Raw genomic sequence first — 26,995 nt, forward strand, 5'->3', positions numbered from 1 at the left:
TCAAGGCGCCGACTGTGAAAGCCTCCATTTACACACCGAGCGTGTATTTATATCCCTGAATGTGAGAGTTAGTGTGTGTGTGTGTGTGTGTGTGTGTGTGCAGTAATGCCAGTGGCACTGTGGGGGCCACATGTGTTGGTCCAGAGGAGATTGAAAGTGAATTGGAAGCTATTAATCTGACCTTCCCCTGCTTTCAGATTTGGTTTGGAGGGGAATATATATATTCACTCGCTCTGTTTCTCCCTGCACAGCCTGCTTCTCTTCCATCTCTGTCTTTATCTCTACCTGCATCTCCCCCCCGTCCTTCCTCTTTTTCAATTCACAGGTATGATGTGGAGAGCAGCGTTGTTTTTTTGTTTTTTTTTACATCTCAGCTTTTTTTGAAAATGATCTCTGGTATTCTCAACACCCCTGCCGCTGTGATTGTCCCTTCTTCAAATGAATGAACTCAGCTGTGCCTGAGAGCTGGTAAAAACGTGATATTTGCGGCTCCGCACTGCGCTCCGCTCTCTCTTTCAGCCCGGCGTCGGTGGAATCACACAGGTGTGGATACAATGACGGTACTCCCTGTTGGAAACAGCTTTGTTGTACAAAGCAGGGAGGAGGAAACCGCAGACCGTGACAAGTTTGCCTTGACGTTTCATTTCTTATGCAACTTTTGCAGTTGATTCGGCATGGGAAATGTACAATTTGGAAGAAACAAACAGCAATTTTACATGGATGGTAGGACTGCTGGCAGCACCCCAGTTTGAATACATTATACGGTGTGCAGTTAGAAAACCCAATTCCAGCTAAAGTATGACTCTAAACCACTTTATTTTCTCGCCTTACTTACTGTTCTTACATTCAATAAAGTAGGTTTATTGTTAACTGGCCCCCAACTACTACTTTCAATATGATACAAAAGGAGAGACTGCCCTTGGGTGGGAATATGGGTGAGATTTAATAAGATGAAGTTCTTGTACTCCTGGGAATTGTGACTGTAGGAAACTATTTGGCCCCTTTTCTTCTGACAATGGTTTAATTAATAGGGCCCTTTGTCAGGTCTGCCCAAGCAGCACACAGGTTCAGAAGAGGAAAAAAAAAACAGTTTTTAAAACAGCATTAAAAACCATTTTTGCTATTAAATATTAAATCAACTGACTCCCAGTAACATTAGAGGGTGGGTAATACCACAGTTCCCACTGGGAAATGACACCCCAGTTGGCAGCAAAGCCATTCAGTAGCAGGTTTTCATCAAGTTACCATAGTTGGGTTTCAAAGGCGCTGACTGTGCGATATAAAACATGAGTCACTTGCAAAAATGAGCTCCTAAATCTTAAATGTGCAACACTGGCAGTAACTGGTGGTCGGAGGAGAAAGTTAAACATCTATCAAGCCAAGAAACACAAATAGTTTCTCAGCAGCTGATCGAAACAGGTTCTGAATACTGGATTTACATTTACAAGGAAGCCAGAAATACAACAGAAAAAATACAGCTGATGTGCTGGAATCACAAAAACTGGTTGTTCGGTCCTCTGTTGCTCATGGGTACACTTTTCAAAAAATGATTTAAAGTGTCTGTTCACTATCACTATCAAATATATTTTTAGTCGGTCTGAAATGGTCTGAAATGTACTCCGTATTGTGTGATCCTTTTCAAGTCTTTTTTTATTTATTCCCTACAAAGTTTTCTTCTTTTTTTTTTTTTTTTCATTTTATTTGTGTTAATTTCAAATAGTTGCCATCAATGTGCTGTAGGTATCTATCTATACATTCACATTATGTTCACACAATACTGAATGCTAATTTAAATGCTAACTAGTCATAACTTATTTATCTAACTCACTATTTTTGTAAGTACAGTAAAACATACACTTCAACTTTGATTAAATTATATATCAAACTTGTGTTAATTTAATAAAAATGATAAATATAAACATAAACACTTCCAGAGGTTCATGAACATTAAACAACTACTGTTATCATGTTTTATTCATGAAGACTAAACCAACAGAGCGCAGAGTCGCAGACCAGGCCGTTGGATCTCGGTGGGATCAGCAGAACCACAAGAAAAAACGTTTTACATCAAAGAGAGTCGTTCGAGTTCACTGCGGTGTGAAAAATATCCAAACCATTCCTTTGTGGACCTTCATGACAATGTTCCATCGGGCACTTAATAACATTCCTTATACATCGTCCCTGTGATAATTAATATCATGCACCTACCCAGACATTTTCTTGCTATTCATAGTTTGTTATTAGAGTCACATCGTGCTCCCAGTTGTGCGAGCTGTTGTATTGTGACTTAGAAAACTTAAAAAAAACATGTACATAAATATAATTAAAGTTTATACACTCAGGGAGAGCAGAAGTACATTCCTGGAGTTCATGAACAATTACGAAGTATATACACTCGAAATGTAGCAAAGCTCATTAAAAACTGAAGAAGTATAACAGTGCATGTGGTGCACTTGAACAAATGAAACCAACACAACTGTACTTACAAACGTGGATGTTTGACAGGAGCTGCACATTTTTAGCTGGTACTCACACCTGGCTCTCTCTTGACACAGGTGCTTCAGAAACAGGAGCATCTCGCCCAAAAGGGATCGCACCAACTGCGCCCAGATGTGGGACGATGACGAGGGCCGAGTCTGCTGAGTGTTTGTGGATCTCATTCTGCTTCCAGTCGGTGTGGTTTGTTTGAGGTGCAAAAGCAAACAGACCAACTGCAGGATCTCGGCATAGAAGATGACTGAGTGCTTTATTTAACATGCTTAACCTACTGATAAATCCATTTGCTGATCAGGAAATCTGTGCAGGAGGCAGTCTTATAAATCATGTGTGTAACGCATGTGTATATTTATGCGTATCATCTCAAAATCAACATGGTAACACCACAGTGTCATCTCAGTAAAGTCCATTACAAAATATATGACTGCGACCCCACATAAGCCCTGTACCTATACGTAATCATATATGAAGCCTACTACATGCCTGCTTTTCATCCTCTACCTGTCATTATTTGTAACTTGTGGTTGATTTGCAGTCTCATAATACTTATAATGTTATAAGCACTTTCTTCATGATCTCTTTGTGACACCAAAGTAATAAACATCCACACCAGAAGCATTATAGTGCCTCCAACAACTTCAGTCACCTGAATTTGGGTCCTGATGTAACAAGAACTACATGTTTCCCGTTCCAGACCAGATGAACTGACTTACAGCTGTGAATACACCTGTGGTTAACCTACAGATTCTTGAGGTATATTTTAAAACTGTACCACTTTGGCAGCCAATAGACAACAAACATGAAAAATGTCGACTCAGTTTCCAGTTCTTTCGGTATACCTTACTAAAGCTACACAGTTTCCACCTGTTGTACTACACATCTGTTGTTCCTCCAAAACAATTCCAGAAGAACTGTTTTGTCACAAGAACAGAATGAAACAACTGTGAAATTGACATTTTGCTGTGCAGCGGCGTGGAAGACAAACGCAGTAAAAGAATGCACACTCATACAAGAAGAGAACACGTAAGCTGACCGGCCACATCGAGCAAAACGAAGAAAAAGTGATACACGAATGAAATATGTCGGTGAAGCAGAAAAAAACAAAAACATTTGGATTAAGTGCGGAGCGACGGGAGTTTGAGCCGTCCATCATCACAGCAGATAGCCAGAAGTGTCCTCTTTGAAACTATCCCAATATGCCTCACTGACGGCCTCACTCTGCCTCTGCAAAATGATGTAACACAATGAAAGCTGCAAATGATTTACTGTCAAGACGAGAAGAGCTGGAGAAGAGTGATGGAGACAGAGGGATTAGATGGAGGTGGGAGCTGAGCCAGCAGCCCTTCACAGAACTTCTTAACTGGCTAACGATACCTCCCCTCTTCCCTTAAAACTCTCGAGTCTGCTTTTCTTCTTTAAAGACCTTTCCAATCTGCACCCTTCAGTCCTCTTTGTATCAGCTCTTTAAACTTGAACCCAATCGTTTCTGACCGTGCCTTCATAATTTCCATTTGATAGAAAAACTCCTTCTTTCAAGTTTCACTCCTTGATTTTTATTAAAGGGCCCTCACAAATGTTCTCCCAGGGCCTCTACGCTTCACTCAACTGTGAAGCTACATCTCCAGTTTTGACCCGTATCGCTACAGCTTCATTGACCACTCTCAACCTCGTCCGGCTGACTGTAGGCGGTTCTGGAGACTGAAGAGAGATGTGGAGCTCTAAAGCAACAAAGGCCATTTAACATACTGCTTGTTAAAACCATAACAAGATTCAAGTCTGACCGACCCGAGCAAGCATACTTTCTCCAAGTCATTCATAAACAGTTGTACAGTTTATGGATTTCTTTCTTTTATGTTGGAATATAGGTTCACTACGATGCTCTGTCATCACCCAAATTTGGCCAGTAACCCTCCTGAGTAAAAATGAAGCACACACACACACACACAGATGTAGTTCCGTGAGTGGATTGAATGCATTCATACGCACAAAGAGGATTTCACTGGCGGATCAATCGGCAGCACCGCTCAATCTGAACTCACTATACGAGAAAGTGGACTGGGTCAATACAAGCCTTTTCATTTTCGGGAAGTAACAAGGACACACACACACACACACACACACACACACACAAGTACACAGGCACAAATGCCAATATTCACTCATATTTTACTCCTTCAGTACCAGTGATTCGATTGAGTGTTGAGCCCTGGTGGAGTGTAAACCAGCAGCTCTGTCGAAGAAAGACATCGTACTCACACTCATTCTCTGTATGTAAACACGTTTACACCTCGTAGTTCCTCCTGAAGCAAAACAAGCTACAGCCAAACCCCGTCACACCCACAACAATGCAACTTCATCTTTTGTGGATGTGTGTGTCTCATGTAGATCCACTGGAAGCCAGAGACGTAGTTTAGCTGGTTCATCCATCACCTGTCAGGTACATTTTTGTGAGTACCTGCCCCTTCTCAGACAGCTTCCAGCAGTTACTTCCCATATGGTTTTGTGAAACAGACCATCTGGAACATCTGGTTCCCAACACTCACCACCACTATAAAAAAAGAAAAAAAAAAAGACAGAATTGTCTGATAAGGATATTGAGACAATTTTACTCTCCTCAGACTCTAACCAGTAGTGGTGCTTAAAAAATGTAAAGCCTGTCCTGAGGGACATGCTCGTATTTGGCTCAGCTACTTGGCTTGTAGGATTCACTGGCGTTTATCAGAGTGGTTGCACAGAATACTTCTGATCTCATCCTCGCCTACACTGGCTGCTAAAAAGACCCTCTGTTTGGTTTGTCTGCTCTGGGCTACTGTAGAAAACATGATGCTGCAACATGGTGGACTCCACTGAAGAGGACCTGCTCAGTCTGTAAACATAAAAGGCTCATCATAAACACAGTAGTTACTATTTTAGATGAGTCTACAGTTATGAAAAGGGAATTATGAATGTTTTATCCTATTTTTGCTGATAGATCCTCCTTATTCTTCACATCGGACCAGAATAAGCCTGCTAATGCTAATGCTAATGCAAATAATTAGCATTGTAGCATATAGCAGACATCCTGTCATAATCTGGGGTGTTAAACAAGTGAATATTGTGACTTGTTGGCAGCATTATATTAAGAAAGTCATTGGAACTTATTCTCTTGGTGCCATAACGAGCCAGCTAACCAGTGGACCAGCTGGTGTCATCATTTATAGTGCCGGGCTGCTTCCAGGACAAAACACAGTAGGCTACCATTACAGTGGTAAGAAAATCAACTACCCAGACTGCTCAAACATTTGTTTTTCAGATCACATTAACAAGCATAACATCCAGCAGGTGGCCAACCACAGTAGAACAGCTAAATTAGCATTATATCACATATACGTGGCTTTAAAGCTTGCCAGGCTCGACATTTTGAGTCCAGATAAACAACCCCTGCTGCTGAGATCATATTCATAACTCTCCGACATAAATCTCTTACTAATGCCCTGTCACCATAATTGCGCCACAGGACTGTAACAGAACCTGTGTTTGTTCCTGGCAGTCAGTCTATTCACGCCACACTAGCTTAGTCAGTGGAGTAAATTATACTTAATTCACTTGTGCATTTTTTCAAGACAACACGGGAGACAGGGCTGGAACAGAGATATAGGAAGAGATGGCAGAAGACAGAGCGAAGAATTAAAGACCGAGGATCAAAACGTAGACAAAGCCAAGTGTGTTTTTTCTTTTTCTTTTAATTAAGTGAGGAAGACATTCATTTAGACCTCACTGGGTGGCTCGCTTATTTAGCAAGTCTCAGAGGCTTGTTTTCCTCTCTCTGTCTCGCGCTATTATTCTTTTGCCTCCGTCACTTTATCTGGTTATAAATTCACGTCAGGGCCGACTAGAAGCTGATGTGATGCCTCCCTAATGGAAGTAAGAAAGCAGAGCGTCTACAAACAGAACGTTTCTATCAATCTTATTCTTCCTGACCTCCACTGGACTCACAGCTGGCTTCATCCCTGGGAAGAAAATGCCGTCTCCTATGTTTAAAACATAAATCACGGTGGCTCCGTACTCCTCTTCACATGCATGCAAACAAACAAAAAGCTCTATATTTGCTGCACTCCTTCTCCTATCATTACATCTCACATCTATTGAGAAGCTCACTTTTAGCCTCTTGCTCTCGTCAACCATCCTCTCATTTATCGTCTTCTCACTGCATCTCGTCTCCCTTTATTTGTCCGCCTCTGCTGTTTCCCTTGTCCTTCCTCTTCCATCTCTGCTTCAATGAACCTAATCCAGTCAGTCAGTCAGTCACATCACCGCTTCTTCACACACTCATTCTCATTCTTTACACTTGGCGGTGTCACTACTTACAGATATATAACTCTGTGTTTCGGGCATTTGAGCCTAAGTGTGCGAGTCATACATGACTACACTGTAAGCGTTGCTCTTAGGGAAGCTTGATGAGTGTCGGCTGACACCTGGGGCCGGCTAATGCTACGCACAGCTCGTACTGTAATTTAGCTTGTCTGTCATTTCTTAGACAATGAGTCCTACACAATGAGGATGACACATAATTAATAACCTAGAGTCCAGCAAATCTTTTGAACAGGAGCCTGTGACACCTGAAACAAACATTCAGCACCTACAGCACTCACAACCGGCACAGGATCACCTCCTAATCTGGGTCCTCACAGTTCAGGTTCGTACAGAGAACTACATCAGTGCATCAGTCAGTTTTGGCCACACAAAAAGCCCCAGAACTCTTTCACTTCACACACACAAACACCCCTTAAAGCCTGCTGGCAAACCTTGAGTCCTGGCATCATGTGAAGACGCACCCAATCCGATCGAGCATCCATGGGACATGCCTGAACAAGTCTGATCCATGGGGGACCCACAGGACTCAAAGGATCTGCTACCAAAATCCAGGTGCCAGACACCAAAGGACACCCTCAGTAGGTCCTGCGTCCGTGTCGATGGTGTCCGAGCTTTTTCAGCAGCATGAGGAGGACGTACACAATATCAGGCAGGTGGTTAGAATGTTTTAGGCTGATCCGGGTACATCTGAAGTTCAATAATAACATTAGGCTTTTAATGTGCTACTTACTTACTTACTGTGTTACTTTTAAGACTATTGATTACAGCCTAATGACCACTTGTATTATTACTCCATTAGGACTGATTTAGTGCAGCTTTTTTTGTGGGGGGTGGGAATCAAATGACAGTAAAGCCAATTAATTTCCATCACCACAATCATCACTGCAGCTTTGTAAATCTTATTCACAAATGTTTTTTTCAAGAGATGAAAATGTTTTCCCGCCAAAGTGACCTTTGCAAATTGCATGACATTTGCATATAGAGTGAATACATTATCAACCCCTGTTTATCCGTGTTTGATTAATACAACAAATGTGTCTGAGGCAGAATTTTTCAGATCTGTAGCGGAATAAACAAAAAACAAAGCAAAAGTATCAGTATATGTGATCACAGTGTTTGAAGGATATGGGCTGGAGACCATGCGGATGCACCAGCTGCGGGGACAGGTGGTCTGCTTTAGGCAGAAGAAGACCACAGGTACCAGCTCAGGGTAGGGCACAACTAACACACTGGTATCACTGCTGCCATCGTCACCACCATCTTCATCATCCGCCTCACACTCCTCCACCTCCTCCTCCTCCTCCTTCTCGATCCTCTCTTCCTGAATAATCCCTTCCACTTCTATCTCCTCCTCTTTCTCCTCCTTTTCCTCGGGACGCGGGAGGCGGTGCGGGGAGGTCCAGCAGGGGGAGGAGGAAGTGACGCCATCATTGCTATCGCCCCTGGCTATGGCTGTTGTTAACCCGGAGATTGCCGCCGCTGTCTTTGCTGTTGCGGTTGGTGTTGCAACGCTGGGGCCCTCCTCCTCCTCGCTCGTCATGGCAACGCAACAGTCTGGGAGGAGAGAAACAGAGACGAAGAGATGATTTCAAAACTACAAACGACTTTGTTGACTTCAGCTTACAAATCAGTTCACAAAGCAGCAATCCCAACATTTTCTACATCAGCATGAATCGATGTCTGCTTTATATTTGGATACGTTAACATTTTTCAAAGCAAGTTATTACTGAAGTATTCTGTCTCAACTCTACCTGGGCCAGCTGGTGTCACCGTTTTGATGTAAAAGCTCTGTTTCACTGAGCCAGTGTTTCAAGATTTACACACTTTTGAAACCTTCTTTTTTTGGAAAAGGCTTGATGTAGCGGTGAGAATAATGCTGTTTTTGTCAGGACGGAGGGCTGAAAAGAAGACAAAAATGATGCCTTTGCCAATTCAATCGTCTCAGTGTGGACGTGCTTACAGACTTTTATGCCGTACGATTCCCCTCCACCACAAATCAGTGCTTTAAAAGTAAAACAGCAGACTGGTTTAATGACATAATGATTATACCATCAAGCTGACAGACAACCCAATCTCTTTCATTTGAGTTTTTGTACTTAAAGACAATTAAACAAGGCACCCGTGTGACATGCATTATTTCTCAAACATTTTCTTTAAAGGTCTGGCAGGAAAAAGGAAATGGGAGCACAAATGAGAGGTGGCGGAAGAAGAGAGGGGGGCGGGAAACTGCTGAAAGGGTTGGAGAGAGAGGAGTGAAGGAGTGAGGAGAGGGAGTGTTAGGAGGGAGAGTTCAGTGGTTTAGTCGGTGGCTTAGTGTTTAGAGGAATCAATATTGTGAAGCTGGAGAGGGAACAGAATGGAGCAGAAGTCCTGATATGACTGAGTGGCACCTGCCAATGGATTTCCAATGAGCGGGCTGAGCGTACAGTTTTTGATAAAAAGCTTCCGAGTCCACTCCCGTCATACACGGGAGCCTCCGGAGGTCCATAAAGTCGACTGTGTCCACTTGAATTACCAGTCGGTTTTTCGTGGTGGGCTCTTAATTTGTGTGTTTGCTTATTACGCAGTCAATACGGAATCAATGACCAGAGAAGCTCACGGTCACATCTACTCAATAGGAAGAGGAAAGCCAGCTAATTGGAGAAGAGAGATGATAACTGCATTCTAGCTAAAGACAGGCACTGTGTTAATATTGTTAAATCATAGGAAGGACTGAAAAAAAAGGAGTTCCTAATGCAAAAAAAACGTGGCATCTTGCAGAGTAACCACTGAGTCATTGGTGAGATAAAACTTTACAGAGCCCAGTGGAGACATTGTGTTGCTACAGCAGCAGCAGCAGCAGCAGCAGCAGCAGCAGCGTATTAGGACCCCTGTAAGGAAAGTAAAAGATGGACACAGCCGCGACATAAAAACAAGCAATGTGTCGAGTAGAAATGAAAAGAAATATGTAAAAACAAAGAAACAGAACGTTAAACATCGGAGAAACATTTTTGCTGATTCAAATCAAGCTCCTGTCGTGCATCTCATATAGTTTGACACCTTGGGGAGAATACTTATTTGCTTTCTTTCAGTTTGAGAAAGAAATGAAAACTGACAGAAAACACTGTACTGCTCTCGATTACTTATAAACTATAAGTTGACCAATGCGCCAAATAATACATTATAACATCTATTCACACCTCAACAATCAGCTGTAGAACTGTGTGCAATAATAATGTGTGCAGGATCAGAAATTATCTTTCCATGTGCTGAGTTAACTGTAATGTATTTTATTGTGGTTAAACAAATCTGTGCTCCATCATAACTGATTATCATGTCAATGTTTTGTTATTCAAAGAAAAGAGAAGGTGTTAAATTGGTGTAACAGCCGGTGTTGACGCAGGATTGAGGGCTACTTAATCAAAGAACCTATCTGTGGATTCTTGTGCTCGAACAGTCGAATGAGTTAGACAGATAATGGAAATTTGAACCTGCTTCAAGGGAGGTGAACTTCTCTTCGTTTGTTGGATTTCTCTTTGATATTTGGTGTATTTATGAATTTAAAAGAACATGATCAACCCTGACTCTATTAAACCCTCTATTTTCTTCCTTACCCACCGACTGGATCACTGCTGGGTACTTTCGTCTACAAGCCAATCAGGAAAGCGTAGCAAGATAGTTAGGAGGTGTATGTAACCAAATCTAAAATGCCAGCGCCAGCATTCTCAGGATCGCCAGGGGCGAGGCATGAAGCTGGATGCCTCAGTGATGCTAAGCAGCGACTGTGCTTCGTGCTGCCACTGGTAGTCGCGAGGAATATTACAACAACGCATTATTATTTCTACAATATGGAAATTCACCATTCAGCATTAAATGTCAGACATGCATGTTTTACTCTGGGGCCGTTCTTGAGCCTTGCTTCAAGACTAAGGTTCCAGTGGGGGGATGTCATTATCTCCGAATGCCAGGCTACGGACAGAAAATTCAGCCACAGATGTAATAATATAATTAGTGTTTTGTATTCTTTGTTTTACAAATAGTTGGTCAGGACACAATGTCCAAATTATTATTATTATTATTATTATTTATTTTATTTTTTTTCCAGACAAGCCAAATGTTGGAATATATAGCAGAACAGAAGACGACTGGCTGTAAGGTCTTCATGACATTCACAGGCTGCAAATCCACTTTCTCTGCAGGATACATGGAGATACTTTGAACACTGAAAGATGTTTTTCAGCAAACATAAAATGTAACAGTAGAATGGCAGATAATAACCCTTCAGTGCAAAGGAAGTGCATCTGGACAGCCTTTCTCCTTTTAAAATTCCTTTTCCTATTAAAATGCAGAGTGCAGGACTCGGTGACACATTAGTGCTCATTAGGGCCGGTGGGACAGGCTGGCTGCTGTTTACTGTCTGCGGCAACACGTTGCTTTAGCTTCACTGCTGTGCTTGCAGCTGTTGTGAATTGTCCTTTGCAGCGGGAGCAAGTGAGGTGCTTTGTATCGTGAATGTGTCCAGAAGTTTCTCTGCCTTTATTAACAGGTTTTTTTTTTTTGGTGCAGAGGGACTTTTTCATCAATTCAATGCTTTGTCAACGTTATTTTAAGCATTTCACAGTCGTATCACCCAAACACAATCAGATTGAAATGATTTACATCTGAGGAAAGACAGTTTAAAATCTAATAATCAACTCTCAAAGTTCAAGTGGGATTCAATTTCCATTCAGTTCTGTCACACAGCTACATAGTGTTGCTCCTGCGGTGCTTAAATTAACTAAATCTCTATCTCCAGGTTCCCAAAATGAATAGTTTTAAGCTGCAGTGAACCCAAAGCACAAGGAAAACTTAATGGTCAGTCAAAAGATCAAATTCCCCCAATCATTAACCCTGAGGTGATCTTCACTGAACAGGTAATGTATCACGGGGCATGGCTCCCATTAATCTGTCAGCGACATAATAAAAACACAGGCTCTGAGTTAATGACAGTTTCACCCTACGAATCATAAAAACAGTCTAAATGCGATGGGAAGCTACTTTAGAAAAGGAGGAATCATTATCATATATAATGTGTGTCATCACAGAATAGGTGAACTATTAGTTGACTCAACAACAAATATCAACAGATTCCCAAAAGTCAAAGGCCTGCAAGAGTGTTTTGTTCTAAAGTCATATAGAAAACACACACATCAACATTACTCCCACTGTCAGGGACCTGAAGAATGAATAATCAGTTCTAACCCAATGATCCATGTTAGTGAATCACACTGTTGGATAACAGTTGTTCCCTTTCTTGACAGTGTGAGCGATCAAATTAATTATACCTTATTGCAAAGGTGCGGCAGAATTATCCTTTTAAAAATGATAAGTAAGCCTCTGTACTGAAGTCCTTAATTCTAAGTTGAAAGAGCTAAAAAAAATAATAAATAAAGTGATTGTTTTTGCTTTTCAAAAGCAAAGAAAGGAAACCAAACGAGACAATCTATTTTTTATTTCCTCCAAAGCATGATGGTTATGTATGAGTACATTTTGTTTTTCGCTGGTAAATTGCTGATTTACCGGCCACTGTGCTCTGCGGACAACAAAGCTAATTTCCTGCCTCCAGTGTGTTGGGTTGGCACTCAGCTAAAAGGCAATAAAAAAAACTACACAGCCACATCCTGGATGGTGTTGTTTGCTCTGAGTGGTGTATGTGTGTGATGAACGACACGGTGTCAGGCACGGATTGACCTTTACTGATCACATGTCAGCTGCCCGTTCATATATCACAGACTTGTGCAAAGCTAACGGTCACCGTGAACACTATGAGCTGTCGTGATAGCACGAGGAGGGAGGGGGATGTGAAATGTACTCTCACACACACACACACACACACACAACTCAATCACAGTGACTAGTCAGTGCAATGATTTATCTTTTAGAAAATAAAAAAAAAAAAAAAATGATTGAGTTTTCCTTCACATAAACTTGATTTATTGTATTTTGAGCACCAATCAGACTAATGCATAAGAGCAACATTATGTACGTATATTTGTATGTATGTATACTGCACATACACACTTGCAATTTACTGGAAATGCTCTGAAGAATTTAGCTAATTTGCTTGTGTGTTTATATGCACACACTGATGTATGAATTGGCCTGTAGAAAAATCGATGCTGCAAGTTCAAGTATTGCTCAAGTCTTTTAGGATTAAGTGTTTTTTTGTAACTTTAACCGTTTTTTGCAGGCCTCACATCAAAAAGTACTATTCGGAGCATACAGTACACAAGATTTAAACAATGAAAAGTGAATGGGGAATTAATGTCATTGGTTATAATAGTTTTTGAGCTGCACTCTTCAAATGTAAAATTCAGCATGTTCAGACTCGAGTAAAGGTGACGAAGCATCAGTTCTTAAAGATGCTGTAACGCTGCAGTGAGATTTATCTGCACTGACAGCATCAGCTTGGCCAATCTGATCTGCCCTCCACCGCAGCATAATCAAAATGACTATACACTGACAAACTGAATACAATAAAAACAGATTTTAGCATTGAAAGAACCCTCCAGTGCTGTCACATATTGACAGATTCACAGGACAGAGATTCTACCCTGCCTGGTTTCAATTTCCACACCTCCCCCAAACTCAAGCTAAAGGTAACCCTGGATGATGTCTTCTGAGTTATTTTCTCATGCATCATAAATCTCTTCCAGGAGACATTTTTACCTCTGTAGCATCCTTGTCACATGGGTGGAGCTCCAGCTGTTGGAGCTTATTCTAACCAGCCCTGGAGGAAGGCGATGGGCTAGGAAGAGATTTTGGCATGGTGGCATCTAAACTAGTGGAGCATTAAATTCTTTCATCCCATTCATGTGTGTTGGGTAGTCAGTAGACGGCGTGGCTGGTGGAAGTTACTGATGCGCTCAATAACTTTGGCTGGAGAAGGAAGTCCACGAAAACTTTTTTTGGTGTATGCGTACAGCGAGGAGCTGTCATAGAAATGAATGGGGTTCCATCTTTCATACATCCATGATTCAAACTTTCCTAATACTTATATTCAACATACGCCGCTTGAGTTGATGACTCATTGTATCTCCTGTGAAACACCTTTTCTAACACAGTAAAACTCTCGCTGAGACGGCTGGGTAAACGGTGAATTGCCCTCGTGTTACATCAGTTGGCGTGCAACACATTTGGAGGTGCTACGAGCTACTACTATAGAGCAATTTGTTGCCCCATTTTTGTTGATGTTCAATTCAAAAGACAATCATCTGCTGCATGCAGACTTTCTCCTGGACAGCTGCAATATAAATAACCTCAGCAGGAAGTCTTATGGTCACCTAGAACTGTAGCATCTCGTTATGTTTCCTAAAAGCTGAACAACTCACAGCACATCAGTGATGGAAATGGCTTGAGGAGATGAGACACGTACACAGCAAAGAGCTGTTAGAAAAAGGAACAAAAAGTTATGAGCAGACACATATATACAGACAGTGTGTGGCAAGTAGAAGCATCTACGACACAACAAGAGAGACAAGAGACAAGAGATGCGGTTTATGAGGAAATGCAAAGAAATGGCCAGAGATAACATACCCAGGCATATCTATACATTCACACACACACACACATGCACACTTATAGCTAGTGTTGTCTGAAGCTAACAGCTAGCTAACTAGGTCTAGTGTTGATGTGTTTTGATGTGACACAGATCCTCATTAGCAAGCTGCAGACCATGCTGAAGGCTTAATGGTCCGTAGGCTCGCTTAGACACTGGCATCCACACACACACACACACACACACACACACACACACACACACACACAGATATAAATATTACTGTATTACGATACACAAACCCATCAAGACCAAACTCAGTGGAATTATAACACATACATGGGTAGACAGATGAGCAATAACACACTCAAATAGACCCGTACACAGTCATTAAGCCTGTACCTCATACTCACACAGCCTCAGACAAGCACACAAATCCAACTGCAGGCACCGAAAGCAAACATGGCAGGCTCTTAATGATGTTGGCTAACTTAGATGAAAGGCTCTAGCAGGCCTGGTGGAGCCCGGTGCTGCTCCCACTGTCCCCCATTGACATTTCCCTCCGCTAACAACACAAGCCACTTGCTCATCGACTTTCTACATAGGAAACAAACGCTGACAAACGAGCGCTTATCCCCATTCACACCAAACACGCACACTTGCACCATTCAGAGATTGATTTTTTTTTTTACGTCACCGAAGAAGGAGCAGAGCGAGGGAGGAGCACTGACAGATTGGGGGTTCGGTTCACTATGGGGTTCTTCAGGTGGAGCAAAGCACTAAAAGTCCCATAAGTACCACACAAAATAAAAATAAATATGTATTACATGGTGTTTTGATTGGCACATTTTCATCTCTTCTGTATTTAACAATAATCAGAATTTGGGCCTTAAAGAATAAACGTGAGATTATTTGAACTTGATTCGTTGTTTGTCTCGCACGGTCTGCCCTCCCACTTGAGTGAATGCGCCATGATTTTGTCTGCTCCCGACAGCTGATTTATCATTCATGTTGAGACTCGTACGTGCAAATTAATTATCCAAACCATACAAATGTTTAGCGCTATGCAAACAGATCTGTGGCTCAGTCAAACAAATTTTCTGCGCTCCAAAGAACTCATTGCTTGTTGACAAATTTACACTCGAGTCCCATTTGAATCTAAAAAGCTAAGTGCCAGTCTATACAGGCAATTTTCAATCTAATTAAAGTCTATTTTGACTTAAAAATGAGTGCCAATAAGAGCGAGAGATTGCTGGAGATTGCCTGTTTACATATTGTTTCCAGACAGTAACAGAGCACTATGAATGCCTGGCTCATGTTTTCAGAATATTAAATTCTTTCAGTCTTAATTGGAAAAACACAAAAACAAGCAGAACACAGAGAAACCTGTTTATCCCCGATCAGTACTTACATTTATATTCAATGATCCATCCATGTAACCATGAAAAGATCCTAATAAGCTGACTGTGAAATTAATTCACTGTGTCACAACTGATGGGTCACGAGTCCCTGTGAGACTCAACATGAAGCATTAATTGGATGATAAAAATCTGAGTGTGAATGTTGTTAGATGCCTGGATCAATATTAGGCTTGTGATGCAAATGGGTGAAAATGGAGGGTGTTTGAGCACATAATGGTTTGGGGTTGGAGATGAATCATGTGTTTTTTGCACACAAATGGCTGCCTTTCTGCAACTGGACAGGTTTTGTAGCTAGTCTTGTTCAGACAATCAACTCATCCCACAACCGCTGCTGTACATCAACGTTATCTTGCCGACCGGCTGCGCTTAAATTTGAGGAACATCAGAGTGAAGCGAGTGAGTGAGTGAAGACAAGGAGATTCATTATGGTGTCATTACTCCAAGAGAAAGTCTACCAGTATAATTTTAAAAAAAGGGGGAGAGACTTGTGTATATCTGTTTAGAAAACTGACATCCTCTTTATTTCATATTATGGGCTGACGAGCTGGATGTTCACAGGAGATCTACTCAAGGTGATATTTCATGGCAACATAAAACAAGTTTACCCTGAAAAACTACTTTACTCCAGGGTAAAGCTAGAGACTACTGGAAGAAAATAAATATGGATTCTTGGGGAAAAAAAACAACGACAAAAGAACCATTTCTGCAAGTTACAACCAAAGTCCTCTGTGATTTTGCCTCCGAGTTCCGTCTCAAAGCTTTTCATTAAAGCTGCCGATATTTAAAATGCTTAAAAGAACCTCCTAGTGTACATTAGCAAAATAATCTAATTTATAAGATGTTCCCAACAACAACAGCAAGCGTATGTACCCTATCTGTACTCTATCCACAGATGCTGCCCTCACTTGCACCCTTTGTTGCTGAATTAGTGTTGTGGGTGAATATATATCTGTTGTTGGTCATATCTACTACATTATGTCTATATCCTACTGTAGATGCTGCCCTTGCCAGCTGGCTCCCATCCATAAACTGCAATCACCTCATCCCTCCGTCTTTCAGAAGAGATGCTGCTGAGTACTTAGTATTTGTTTGGCTATGGTAGCAGTGCTGGAGAGAAATCATTCTGTGCCGTCTCCACCTCAGCAACATTTCCTTCTCAGATGTGAATCACGTGTGATGGCCTCTGGGCTTCTCAGCGAGTAACTACTACCAGTTAGGGCTTCAGTGATTCGCTCAAAGCATTTAGACTGTTTTGCTGATGTGTGCAGGTATGCCAGCTCCGTAGGAGTCGATGAGTCCACAGTTGGCAAGACTTTATGAGGCTACACGTGGTTTATGTGTGTAGGAACATTTTCTCTTCATCACTTTCAACATAGCAAGTCTTTTTGTGTATCTTCTCTGCACAAACATTGTCTTTTCCACTCCCATCCCCCCCCCACTGCTCGCCTCAATAATACGTAATTGTAATTTTTTCCTCGAGTGACAACAATCGGGGCTGTCTCTGCTTTTTGCAGATGAGGCGGGCCTTTTGGTGGATTGTCCCCTCCGATGTTTGGTGAGCTCCTGCCCTAAGAGAAAGACTTTCTCAGGGTGTTGTTCACAAATTACTGGAAAATGGAGCGTGACTTGGACAGGTGGTTTGGTGTGGTGTCAGCAGTAATGTAGCCTCTGGACTGGAACATCATGGTAAATAGGGACCTGAGCCAGAATGCAAAGCTTGCAATTTACCAGTCAATCTATGCTCCAACCCTTACCTTTGGCCAAGAGCTTTAGGTAGTGATCGATGAATCAGATGACAGATAGAAGCAACCTAAATTAGTTTTCACCACAGGGTGGCTGAGCTCAGCCTCAGAGATGGGTTGAGGAGCTGGGACATCTGGAGGGAGCTTGAAGTCGAGATGTCAGTGTCGAGATGAGCTCGATGAGGTGGTTTGGGCATCTAATTAGGATTCCTCCTGGACCTATGAGATCCTGGGGCAGAACCAAAACTCACTGGAGTCAATAAATATCTCATCTTAGACTTGGGAATGCCTTCAGAGGATAAGGAGGTCTAAAATACCCTGTCCAGCCTTCTGTCAGTGCTACCCAACCACAGAGAAGCACGCGGAAATGGTTGTGTGGATTGTATCTGTTTACACTCCTCGTATGTACTCGCTGGCCTCCAAGATCCTGTTCAGTACAGTGCACACAGAAGAATACACATAGCAGCTTTATCAAACAGTGCTGTAAGCCCGGAAATCCAGGAACCTTATAGTGGAATTATACATCGTGGCCCACAGTTTCCTGTGTGTCAGACATCTGTGGTGCTTTATTAAACACGATTTCAGAATATGCACCATGTCAATATAATAATTTGTCTTAAATTGTTCTGCCAGACAGAGCCACAAGATTATGCATTGCCAGCCATAATGCATTAGAATTTAGATTTGCAAATCCATCAGTTATAACCACTGACATGCAAAGAGGCACCTTGGGACTTTTGGCCCATTGGGGGTCTCATGTAGTTGCCCATTTTGGCTGCAAGGCCCCTGTAGAGGCCAATTTTCTTCTCTCTGTGTATCCGTGCATGCATTTAGAGCATATGTTGAGTTACAACACTGATGTCTTGATTTTCTAACCCTAAATTATAAATCAGATTAATACGATGATCTAGGACACAATACTAGGCAGTAAACACCATTCAAGCAAAACATCTATGCAAACTATTAATCTGAAATATTTCCCTGTGAGTGTATAATGACTGGAGACTGACATTAAACCACTGGATTACTTCCAAATCCAAGTAGTTAAACAGACCATGTGGGCAGCAATTTAAAGCAGATTAGCAAAGGTTTACTTGTTACATTTATTTGGATTTTAAATTAAAATTGTATTCAGATTGTTTCCACCTGCTTAATCTTTTTAAACTTTGCTATCACTTTAATATCTTAACACCCACAATGTTTAGGTAGCATTAGAGATGACACGTTCTTAAAATGAGCTGACATTTTCATAAGCTGAGGAAATACCCTGGCGCTGCCTACATGACAGCTAACAGAATTAGCCCTTAATTGATAGGGGAGTTATCCCACAAACCTGGTAGAGACAATGAAGAAGGCCAGTGAGGGCTGAGGGGAAATTAATTTGTGGAGCTGATGTTATTTACTGCCATGGGAAGAAGAGGAGGACGACCGGGGTGGTGAGAGAAGGGTGTCGATATGAGCGAGAGAGAGAGAGAGAGATTATTTAAAAATATTTATTTCTATTCAGGAAGCATAAATCTCAGTGAAAGTTGAACTGGAGCCGGCTGAAAAAGCAAGATATGATTAAGATTTAAAGCATATTGTTTATGTTACCAAGCAGTGCATTATATTATAGCACGGTGCATCATTTGCTGGAGCTAGTTATTTTTTTTAGGGAAGAATATCTCCTTGAATTTACGTTTAAATGTGAATATCCATGAGACGAAGGTAAAATAACATCCAATTCCAGCTAAAAGAGTAAATCGAGCAGTCACAAAGACCTCTCTCAGCACCTTTAAAAGGTCTTTATGATTGAAAATTAGAACTTTTTAATTAAACTATGGATGCAGAGGTAAAACGTGTGCAGGAATTTACAACTACTTTGTACTGGAGTGGAATGCAATCAAAAGATAAACCAGATGTATGGCTAAATTATGGTGAAGGTTAGTGTTTAAGTTACCAAACTTTTTTATGAAAAGGTTGTTGAAATAAAAATAGTTGTATTTTACCTTCAGCAACGTTGGTAAGCTTTCCTTTTTGCTAAAAGATCATTAATTATCATAGATTATTAACAGGAGCATTATTATACACACGACACATAGGTGTAGGGCAAAGAAAAGAAGCGATGCCTGAACAAGTACTCCAAATAACAGATTTGTATGAATACAGAACTTTCCAGTCCCCGGTTTAACAAAGCTGACAAAGATCCGGCTGGTTTGGAGTCAGTGTGCAAACGTTAAATGTCAGGTGAGTCACTGTGGGGAAAGACAGGTGACTGATGAGTCTCATCCTCAGGGAGTCAGATACCAACACTGTGGGTTGGTGGTTCAGTCCAAAACAAGCTGTTGTCAAATGGGAATGACCAGCCTAGAATTAACTGGTTTGCTGTTTTACTCTCCATCACATCCGCTTGAGTGGATTATGTCTAAATTATGGATCGTGGACTTGGTTAAATACGGTTTGTGTCCAGACTCTTGCTCCAGTGTTGATTTTCTAATGTTTGAACAGAACTTCAATCTCTAAACCAAATAACACACAATAAAGCACAAAAAAGTCGAGGTCGTGTGTTTTTTCCATTTGTATGCCCGGTCACGTAACCCTCCTCCCTACGCCTCACTCAAAGAGGATTCACTACTCAACCACTGCGCTTATTTTTGCCATCAGAGCAGTTCTGCAACCAATAAATGTATAATCCAAAACAACCATCTGCAGCAGGAGAAGAGAAATGCTATCTACGTCTTTCTCACCTTGTTTGTTCTTCCATATCACATCTTCCATTCCACTTGTTCACATCAATATTCCCACATTGGACTATTGTATCAGTGCATTACTGCTCATAAAACCGCAGTCTCTTTACTGTTTAATCTGACAATGCCTCTCCAGTTCTGCTGTACCTCACATCCTCACAGCTGCTGTGTACTAGTTGATGCGCTCTGGTTCCTTTTTGTTAAAGCAGATAGCAACAAGAACAGAAATCAGTTTCTCTCCAAACCATCTGATTTATTCTTTATGCATCACAGACCAAGAAAACAGCCTTTGCATTTCTTGCCGTCCGCTTTTTTTCATATTCACTCTTTCTCTTTCACACTTTGTCTATCGTTGTCGCTTTTATTCTCTCTCTTTCTTCCTCTCTTTCTCTCTCTCTCACACACACACACACACGTACTCCGTTCAGAACAAACACACCTTTACACCTTAAAAATGGGCTTGTTGACAACACACGGAGAAGCACACACAAACAGGAATCCAATCTGCCACGGCACGCTGCACACGAAACACACGCTGTCTTGCCGTAACTCTCCTTGTTGCCCTTTACCCCCCGTCTCATATATATGGTGCGACGAGCAGTAAACACACACACACACACACACACTTCCTCCATGGCCTCAATTATAAACCCAGCAAACACACACAAACACATAAAAAAAGTCTGTAATGTTTCCTAAATCAAAATCATCTTAACCGGTTAGGCAGTCCATTATGATTCCATGGTAAATATCCCAGCACCAGCATGACATAATTAACTTATACGGACCAGTAGCAATGATTTATGAGTGAGTTACTGCGGTATTAGTCATGCTACAGTAAACTCAACCACTCTATTCACACTGGAAAGTAGCTGCTGATTACCATAGATGCATATAAAACCCAGTTCTGACTGTTACTGATAGATTGGTATGAATCACTGGTGCTGATCTTACTAAGCTGATCCGGTTCTGGCCGTGACTTGAGGGCCCCACATTACAGTTTCCCTGGTGATGTAAAATAGCAAGCAATGGCAAGCAAATGACAAAAGTGATTGCATGTGAAACGTAATGTAATAAACACATGACATTCATTTCACAAATGTCTTTTGCCCAAAGCAACAATACTACATTTGCATTCAACCTTCATGGGAGCAAGATGTGTCATCAAAAACCTCCCAGACAGTGTAGCTATAGTTTCCTTTAAAACACAAACTGAGAGAGAGACTGGTGCCTATTCGGATGGAGTGGCTGTTTGCTCAGCAGGTGGGGTGGTCATCCATCAATCGCAGGTGGTTCGATACCCAGCCCCTGCAGTCGACATGTCAAGGTGTCCTTCAGCAAGAACCTGGACCCCGATTTGCTCCCAGTTGCTACAATTGGTAGAAACCGATCATTGCAGTACAGGTTCCCACAGGAACAATGACCCCATTCTAGTGGTTTGAAGGTCCAGCTGACAAAACTCTCTGACAACACTGCATGCGTTTGTAAAACAAATGTATGTTGAAAGCAAACAACAGGAGTCATAGATGAAGCCAAAGACCCAAGCCACCTCCTTCCTGCCACGTGAAGAATGGACATTATATGGTTGATTATAGACACTAAGAGGGATTTTCCAAAGCTCTTATCACATCTTATCATGTATGGTTCTGCTATGTAATTTATATTATTCACCACAATCTCTCATCTGCAAACCAGCAGCTTTTCTCCATCTGCTGTCAAATAATCTGCAGAGTCGCCACCACCCACCATTTCTCGGTAATTAACCGCCGCTGCTTCCCATGTCTGTCCAGCATGAATCTCACCGAGCGGCTCTGAACGTCTGTGTGACACTGAGCCTTTTTCAGACTTACAGTCAACACTGTGCTGCATATAATTGTATTGCACACACACACACACACACAAACATACAAATTCAGATTGCAATTGCATCTTAGATCTCCAAGCTATCATTAACCTGCACTGTCAAGCAAAATAAATAAGTATATAAACACAAACGCCCATGATAACAAGTCAGTTTCGAACAATCTTCTTACATTGAGTGATATCAGTGTCGCTTTGCAGAACACTCAGAGCATCTACCCCAAGAAAGAGTAAGGTTTGTCTGAAATGAAAATCATTTGATTATTGCTGTGGCAGTAAAAATGTTGTTCAAGTTCAGTTTAGCTGCTGTAAAACCACGCTGTCACCTTTCAGCCTGTTTGCTACCGACACTTCAAAGTTTGAGCTGCAGTCACCCCTTTATCTTCACTTCTTGAAGCTCCTATCTAGACCAGTAGCGTGAAGAGAAGCAAATAAAGTTCAATTGTGGGGGTGGCTGGGTTGCATACTTGTCGTTAACTACATATTCTTCCTTCCAATTAATCCTAACTAACTCATGTTGCTGCTGCTGGAAGCAAAACACAAATCCCTCCCTGTCTCCCAAAACACAATGTCAAACAGGCGCAGTCTAATCCAGCACGCAGGACGAATCTGTAGCAATAAATACCTAACAGAGGGAAGCAAATGGACATTTATGTAAAGGATTTACATATCATTGCCTCAAATTAGTTTTTACAATGGCCTCAACCCACTCGCTTGCTCTCTTTACAGCTTCTATAATTAACAGATTCATTCAGCAGGTAGCCATCGTTCAGTTAACCAGACATTACAAAACACAGCGGTGTGCTCCGATTGCCCTGTCGAGAGAAAAGACAGAAGACAGGAGCATTTAGACGGAAGAGAGGGGAGGAGAAAAGGAGTGATATGAAAGAGAGGGGTAAAGATGAAGGAGAAGAAGAGGTGACACAGTGAGACAGAAGAAGATGGATGAGACCAGGAAGGAGGAAGGAGTCGGGGGGTACAGTGTGAGTGAGGAGAGAAAAAGATGTCTTGTCAAATCGGGGCGTAGCGACATGGCAAACACGACAGGGAGCTGACACAAGCACCAGTCTGCTCAGGGGGCAAACAGTGGGGCTTCCACAATAACTAGTTGAGGGCCTGTTGAATTATTCAGCTCCCTGTTCAACTTTTTCAGATGCACTGTTTCCACCTGTCAGTGTCCTGCTCTGCCTGGGACGGATACCTGAACGTTTGTGTCTCGGCCAGTTTGTGTTTATTTAAGAAAAAAAGTAGACTCACCATGTGAATTTAAAAAGAAAAAAAAATGTATAAATAGATAAACATATCCAGTAGCCCACAGCCATCACCTGGCACCAGCTTCACTGGAACGTGCTGAGTGTTAAGTGCCTCGCTCAAGGGCAAAAACCTGCTCGCCATTAAGCGTTCATTTAAGCTTCCATCGCTGGCCTGGTCCGGCCCCTGTTTATGTGTTCTCTCCAACGCCCCGAGGCTTCCCCCGGGGCCGTCTCTCTCCATGGCTGAAGCAGACTGACTATGTTCACTGATTCAGTCGTCACGTAATGACAGCGCTGACAGTAAGTACAGATGAGCGTTTGTTTGACCTGAGTCCATTAAAGACGGAGGGAGAAGAGGAATTTAAGTGGAACGGGGCAAGAGGGAGAGACTGTGAAAGATTGAATTTCAACTAGAGAGACAAAAAATAACACGGCTAAAAGGCACGAAGGGAGAGAAATTTGAGGAATCTGTCGCAAATTCTGTACCCGCAAATGTCAGCCTCATGGTGGAAGAAGGAGAAACGTCTCTACAGCATTTGTTGGCAGTCCATCTAATAGATGTTGAGGTGTTCCACTTAATAAGTGAAAAGTTTGGCCGGCTGGTGACACTCAACAAAAAGCCAAGAGAGCACCAGATGTCAGTTAGCTTCATCCTCACAGGACTGTGAGTGTCTGCACGGAACTTGATCATAATAGTTTCTGAGACCTTTCCATCTGAACCCAAGCTGTAGACAGATTGACCAAAACACAAGCTAAAGAAACCTGCTGACCAACAATATATTTCAGCATTTGTTCTGTTTTAGGTCTTTGTAAAGTGACGATAAATGAGACAGGAACAAAATATTCTCTTTGGCCTGCGTGGAGAAGAAAAACATCTACATTTAACAGAGAGCAGCACTTTTCTACGGAGGTCTATTTAGCAGAAGTGTTTCTTGGATTGTTTGGAGTTGAGTGGGCGTGTGTGACAGTAAGATATTAATAGGCTTTCAGAAGTTTAATGTTCGGAACAAAAGCACATGGAACAATGGCTTACATTAAAGAACAAACTAAGGATACACTGATACACCTCGAATCTGGTTATCCGCGTTACCAGCGCTGTATGTCTCCCAAATTTACAATCTGTATACCAGATGCAAGATTCATTTATTAGCCTTTTTTCAACATAGCCACCTCCAACATCCTCCCCGAGATTTGACTACTTGCATGTGTGGTAACATGAAGCCAGGGAATCCTATAGCACTCCAATCCTAGAGCCTGCCAGGACTGAATGAATGACTGTATTGGCGCTGATGGGAAAAGCACAGGCGCCCATCGGTCACGTTATGACCGCTACCTGATTTAACTTGCACCGCTGCCAATCCGACGCATCAGATTGGCGTATAATGACAGAAAACCATCAGAGACGTATGAAAGATTTTAATAACAAGAAAGCTCTCAGGACAGAATATTCAGATGGACACAGTGCTAAGTTTCACAGACAACATTAAACTGGGTGGAATACAGAGTAGTTATATGAGGGTTGGCCCGGTCACGGCTCAAGAGACAAGTTCAAAGGGGTCGTCGGCAATCAAAAGGTTCGTTCCTGTTGGGAGTACGAATTAGTGCAGCAAATGTTCTCAGTTCACAACTCAGGGCTCAAGAGAGGAGGTGGATGACATTCAAAGGTTTGGCTGATGGTGGTATGAGAGCAAAGGTCATGACTGACAATATAATCAATGGGTTTCTTTCCTCGTAGCATAGCAAATTTAAGACCAACGAAGACAATAAGTTCAGATCGTTGGTCAGAGCCAAACACAAAAACAAGATAGTAAGTAATGAGTGAGTGCAGCCTGACATGCTGTTGGACTTGGCTTTGTTATGATTCCTCTCTCATTATCATCTAGCTTTATTATGTAGATATAATAAATGTAAACAACACTGCAAATAGACAAAAGACTGTTAAATTGTCTAGCTTTTGGTTCTGTTCCCCCCAAACAATGGAGACAAATGGAAATTTATTTGTGATACCAGTGGCATTGAATAGTTCCATTATAAGCAACATCTCTGTACATGTATATGTGGCTTATTTAAGCAATGGTAGACCCACTTAAAATAGCCAGTTGATGCTCTTCTCACTGCCAGTAGATAAGTTCTGGTTTTTTTTGAATAGTGTATCATGTACAACATCACAAATGGACGAGAAAAACAGTAGAAAACTGCTTGGAGACAAGCGACAAAGTCATAGTGTGGAAAATGGGTGTCACAGCATTGCAAAAATGTGTCCGTCCATCCAGTTGTTGTGTTTCCATCACAGTCAATCTATGCTGGAGCTGATAATTACGCATCAAAGTCATTCAAGCTGGAAATGAATGGCGCTGCCAACCTTTCACTCTCAAGACAAAAACCCAACGTCATTGGGTGATAGTGGGTTGTTTGTCCAGTTTAAAACTGGTATTAGTGACCATTTCTTTGTTACTTCCAATGGAAATCACAAGGTTGTATGCATTGTATCAGGGTTGAGAAGTCTCAGAGATGGATATCTTAACAAATAAAACCAAAACTAGCTGCATGGCCAAGAATATATATATTCTTTCAAAAGTGGTCCTAGAACAAAGATGGAAATCATGCAGGACTCAGGATGCAGAATTCAGTACTCAGTGATGGTACACAATGTAACAATTTAAGATAGATTATTGTGCTGCAGATGTAATTTGGACCATTTAGTTTAGTCAGTCTAATTGAGGTATCTGGATGACACATTCATCAAAATGAGCCGAGAAGCTGAAAAACAGCTTTGCAAACTCACAAGTCAGGCACTTGTGAACACCATGAATACATGTGTGCATCGTGTGCGTTTGTGTACATCTGTGTCAACATGTTTGCATTACATGTGTGTACAGTTCCCACTGTGTGTGTGTGTGTGTGAAGTATCGCCAGTGTGGTTCTCAGTGTGTCCACCATTAGTCTTGATGTGAGGGTGTGACAGTACCAGACCACTAGGATCTATGGCTGGTAAAAATAGACTGTGAAGCAGCTGTAGCGCTCTGTAGGCTGGTACTAACACGATCTGTCTGTAGTCACACTATCGGTCTGCGGTGCTGCTGAGGGACACAGGAAGCCGTGTCCATAAATCACGCGTTTTACTTCCTGAGTTAAAAAGATCCACATATACCAGAAGAGAGGAGCTGTTAGGTGGAGGGAGAATATACATAACCTAGTTAGTGTGAGTGATGCGTCACTGTCACAGACTGGGAGAACTGGGAAGTGAGCAGCGTGTTACAGCTCCAATTTGTAGAGTTTGTGTTCAGCTGAGCCACGCAGTGTTTTTTTTTTTTTTTCCCCAAAAAAATTCATCTCCAAATTGATATTGTCATCGGCGTAATTTGGCGTTGGCATACTGAACGCACAAGAAAATAACCTCTGCTCTTGATTTGGCAGAGGACTAACACAAACGATAGAACTCAGTAATAGAACATTTTAACAGCTTGTTTGGAACAGAGCCTGATTAGTCTCAGGGGAGGAAAAAGAAAATGACTGATTTGCTCCTTCAAATGAGCAAATTTGCACCCTAAAATTACTTAATTTTCTCCCCCGATGTACTGTAATAATCTGTGCCATCTAATTACTTAATTGTGCCCTCACATTACTT

General features: G+C 41.8%; 1 protein-coding gene across 3 annotated transcripts in view; it reads right to left on the reverse strand.

The window, feature by feature from the left end:
- LOC119024399 (voltage-dependent T-type calcium channel subunit alpha-1I-like) overlaps window positions 1–26,995 on the reverse strand; it is a 224,257-nt gene that overhangs the window by 148,202 nt on the left and 49,060 nt on the right. For 2 of the 3 annotated variants that reach the window (XM_037107182.1, XM_037107191.1), the window contains one exon: window positions 7,977–8,403. In XM_037107182.1, the coding sequence (XP_036963077.1) occupies window positions 7,977–8,389 (413 nt within the window). In that variant the 5' untranslated portion in view covers window positions 8,390–8,403. Of the gene's footprint in view, window positions 1–7,280; window positions 7,498–7,976; window positions 8,404–26,995 lie in introns of those variants that run through there. The other variant, XM_037107200.1, reaches the window with a different exon arrangement.

The sequence above is a fragment of the Acanthopagrus latus genome, chromosome 1 (genome assembly GCF_904848185.1).
Source record: "Acanthopagrus latus isolate v.2019 chromosome 1, fAcaLat1.1, whole genome shotgun sequence".
NCBI lineage: Eukaryota > Metazoa > Chordata > Actinopteri > Spariformes > Sparidae > Acanthopagrus > Acanthopagrus latus.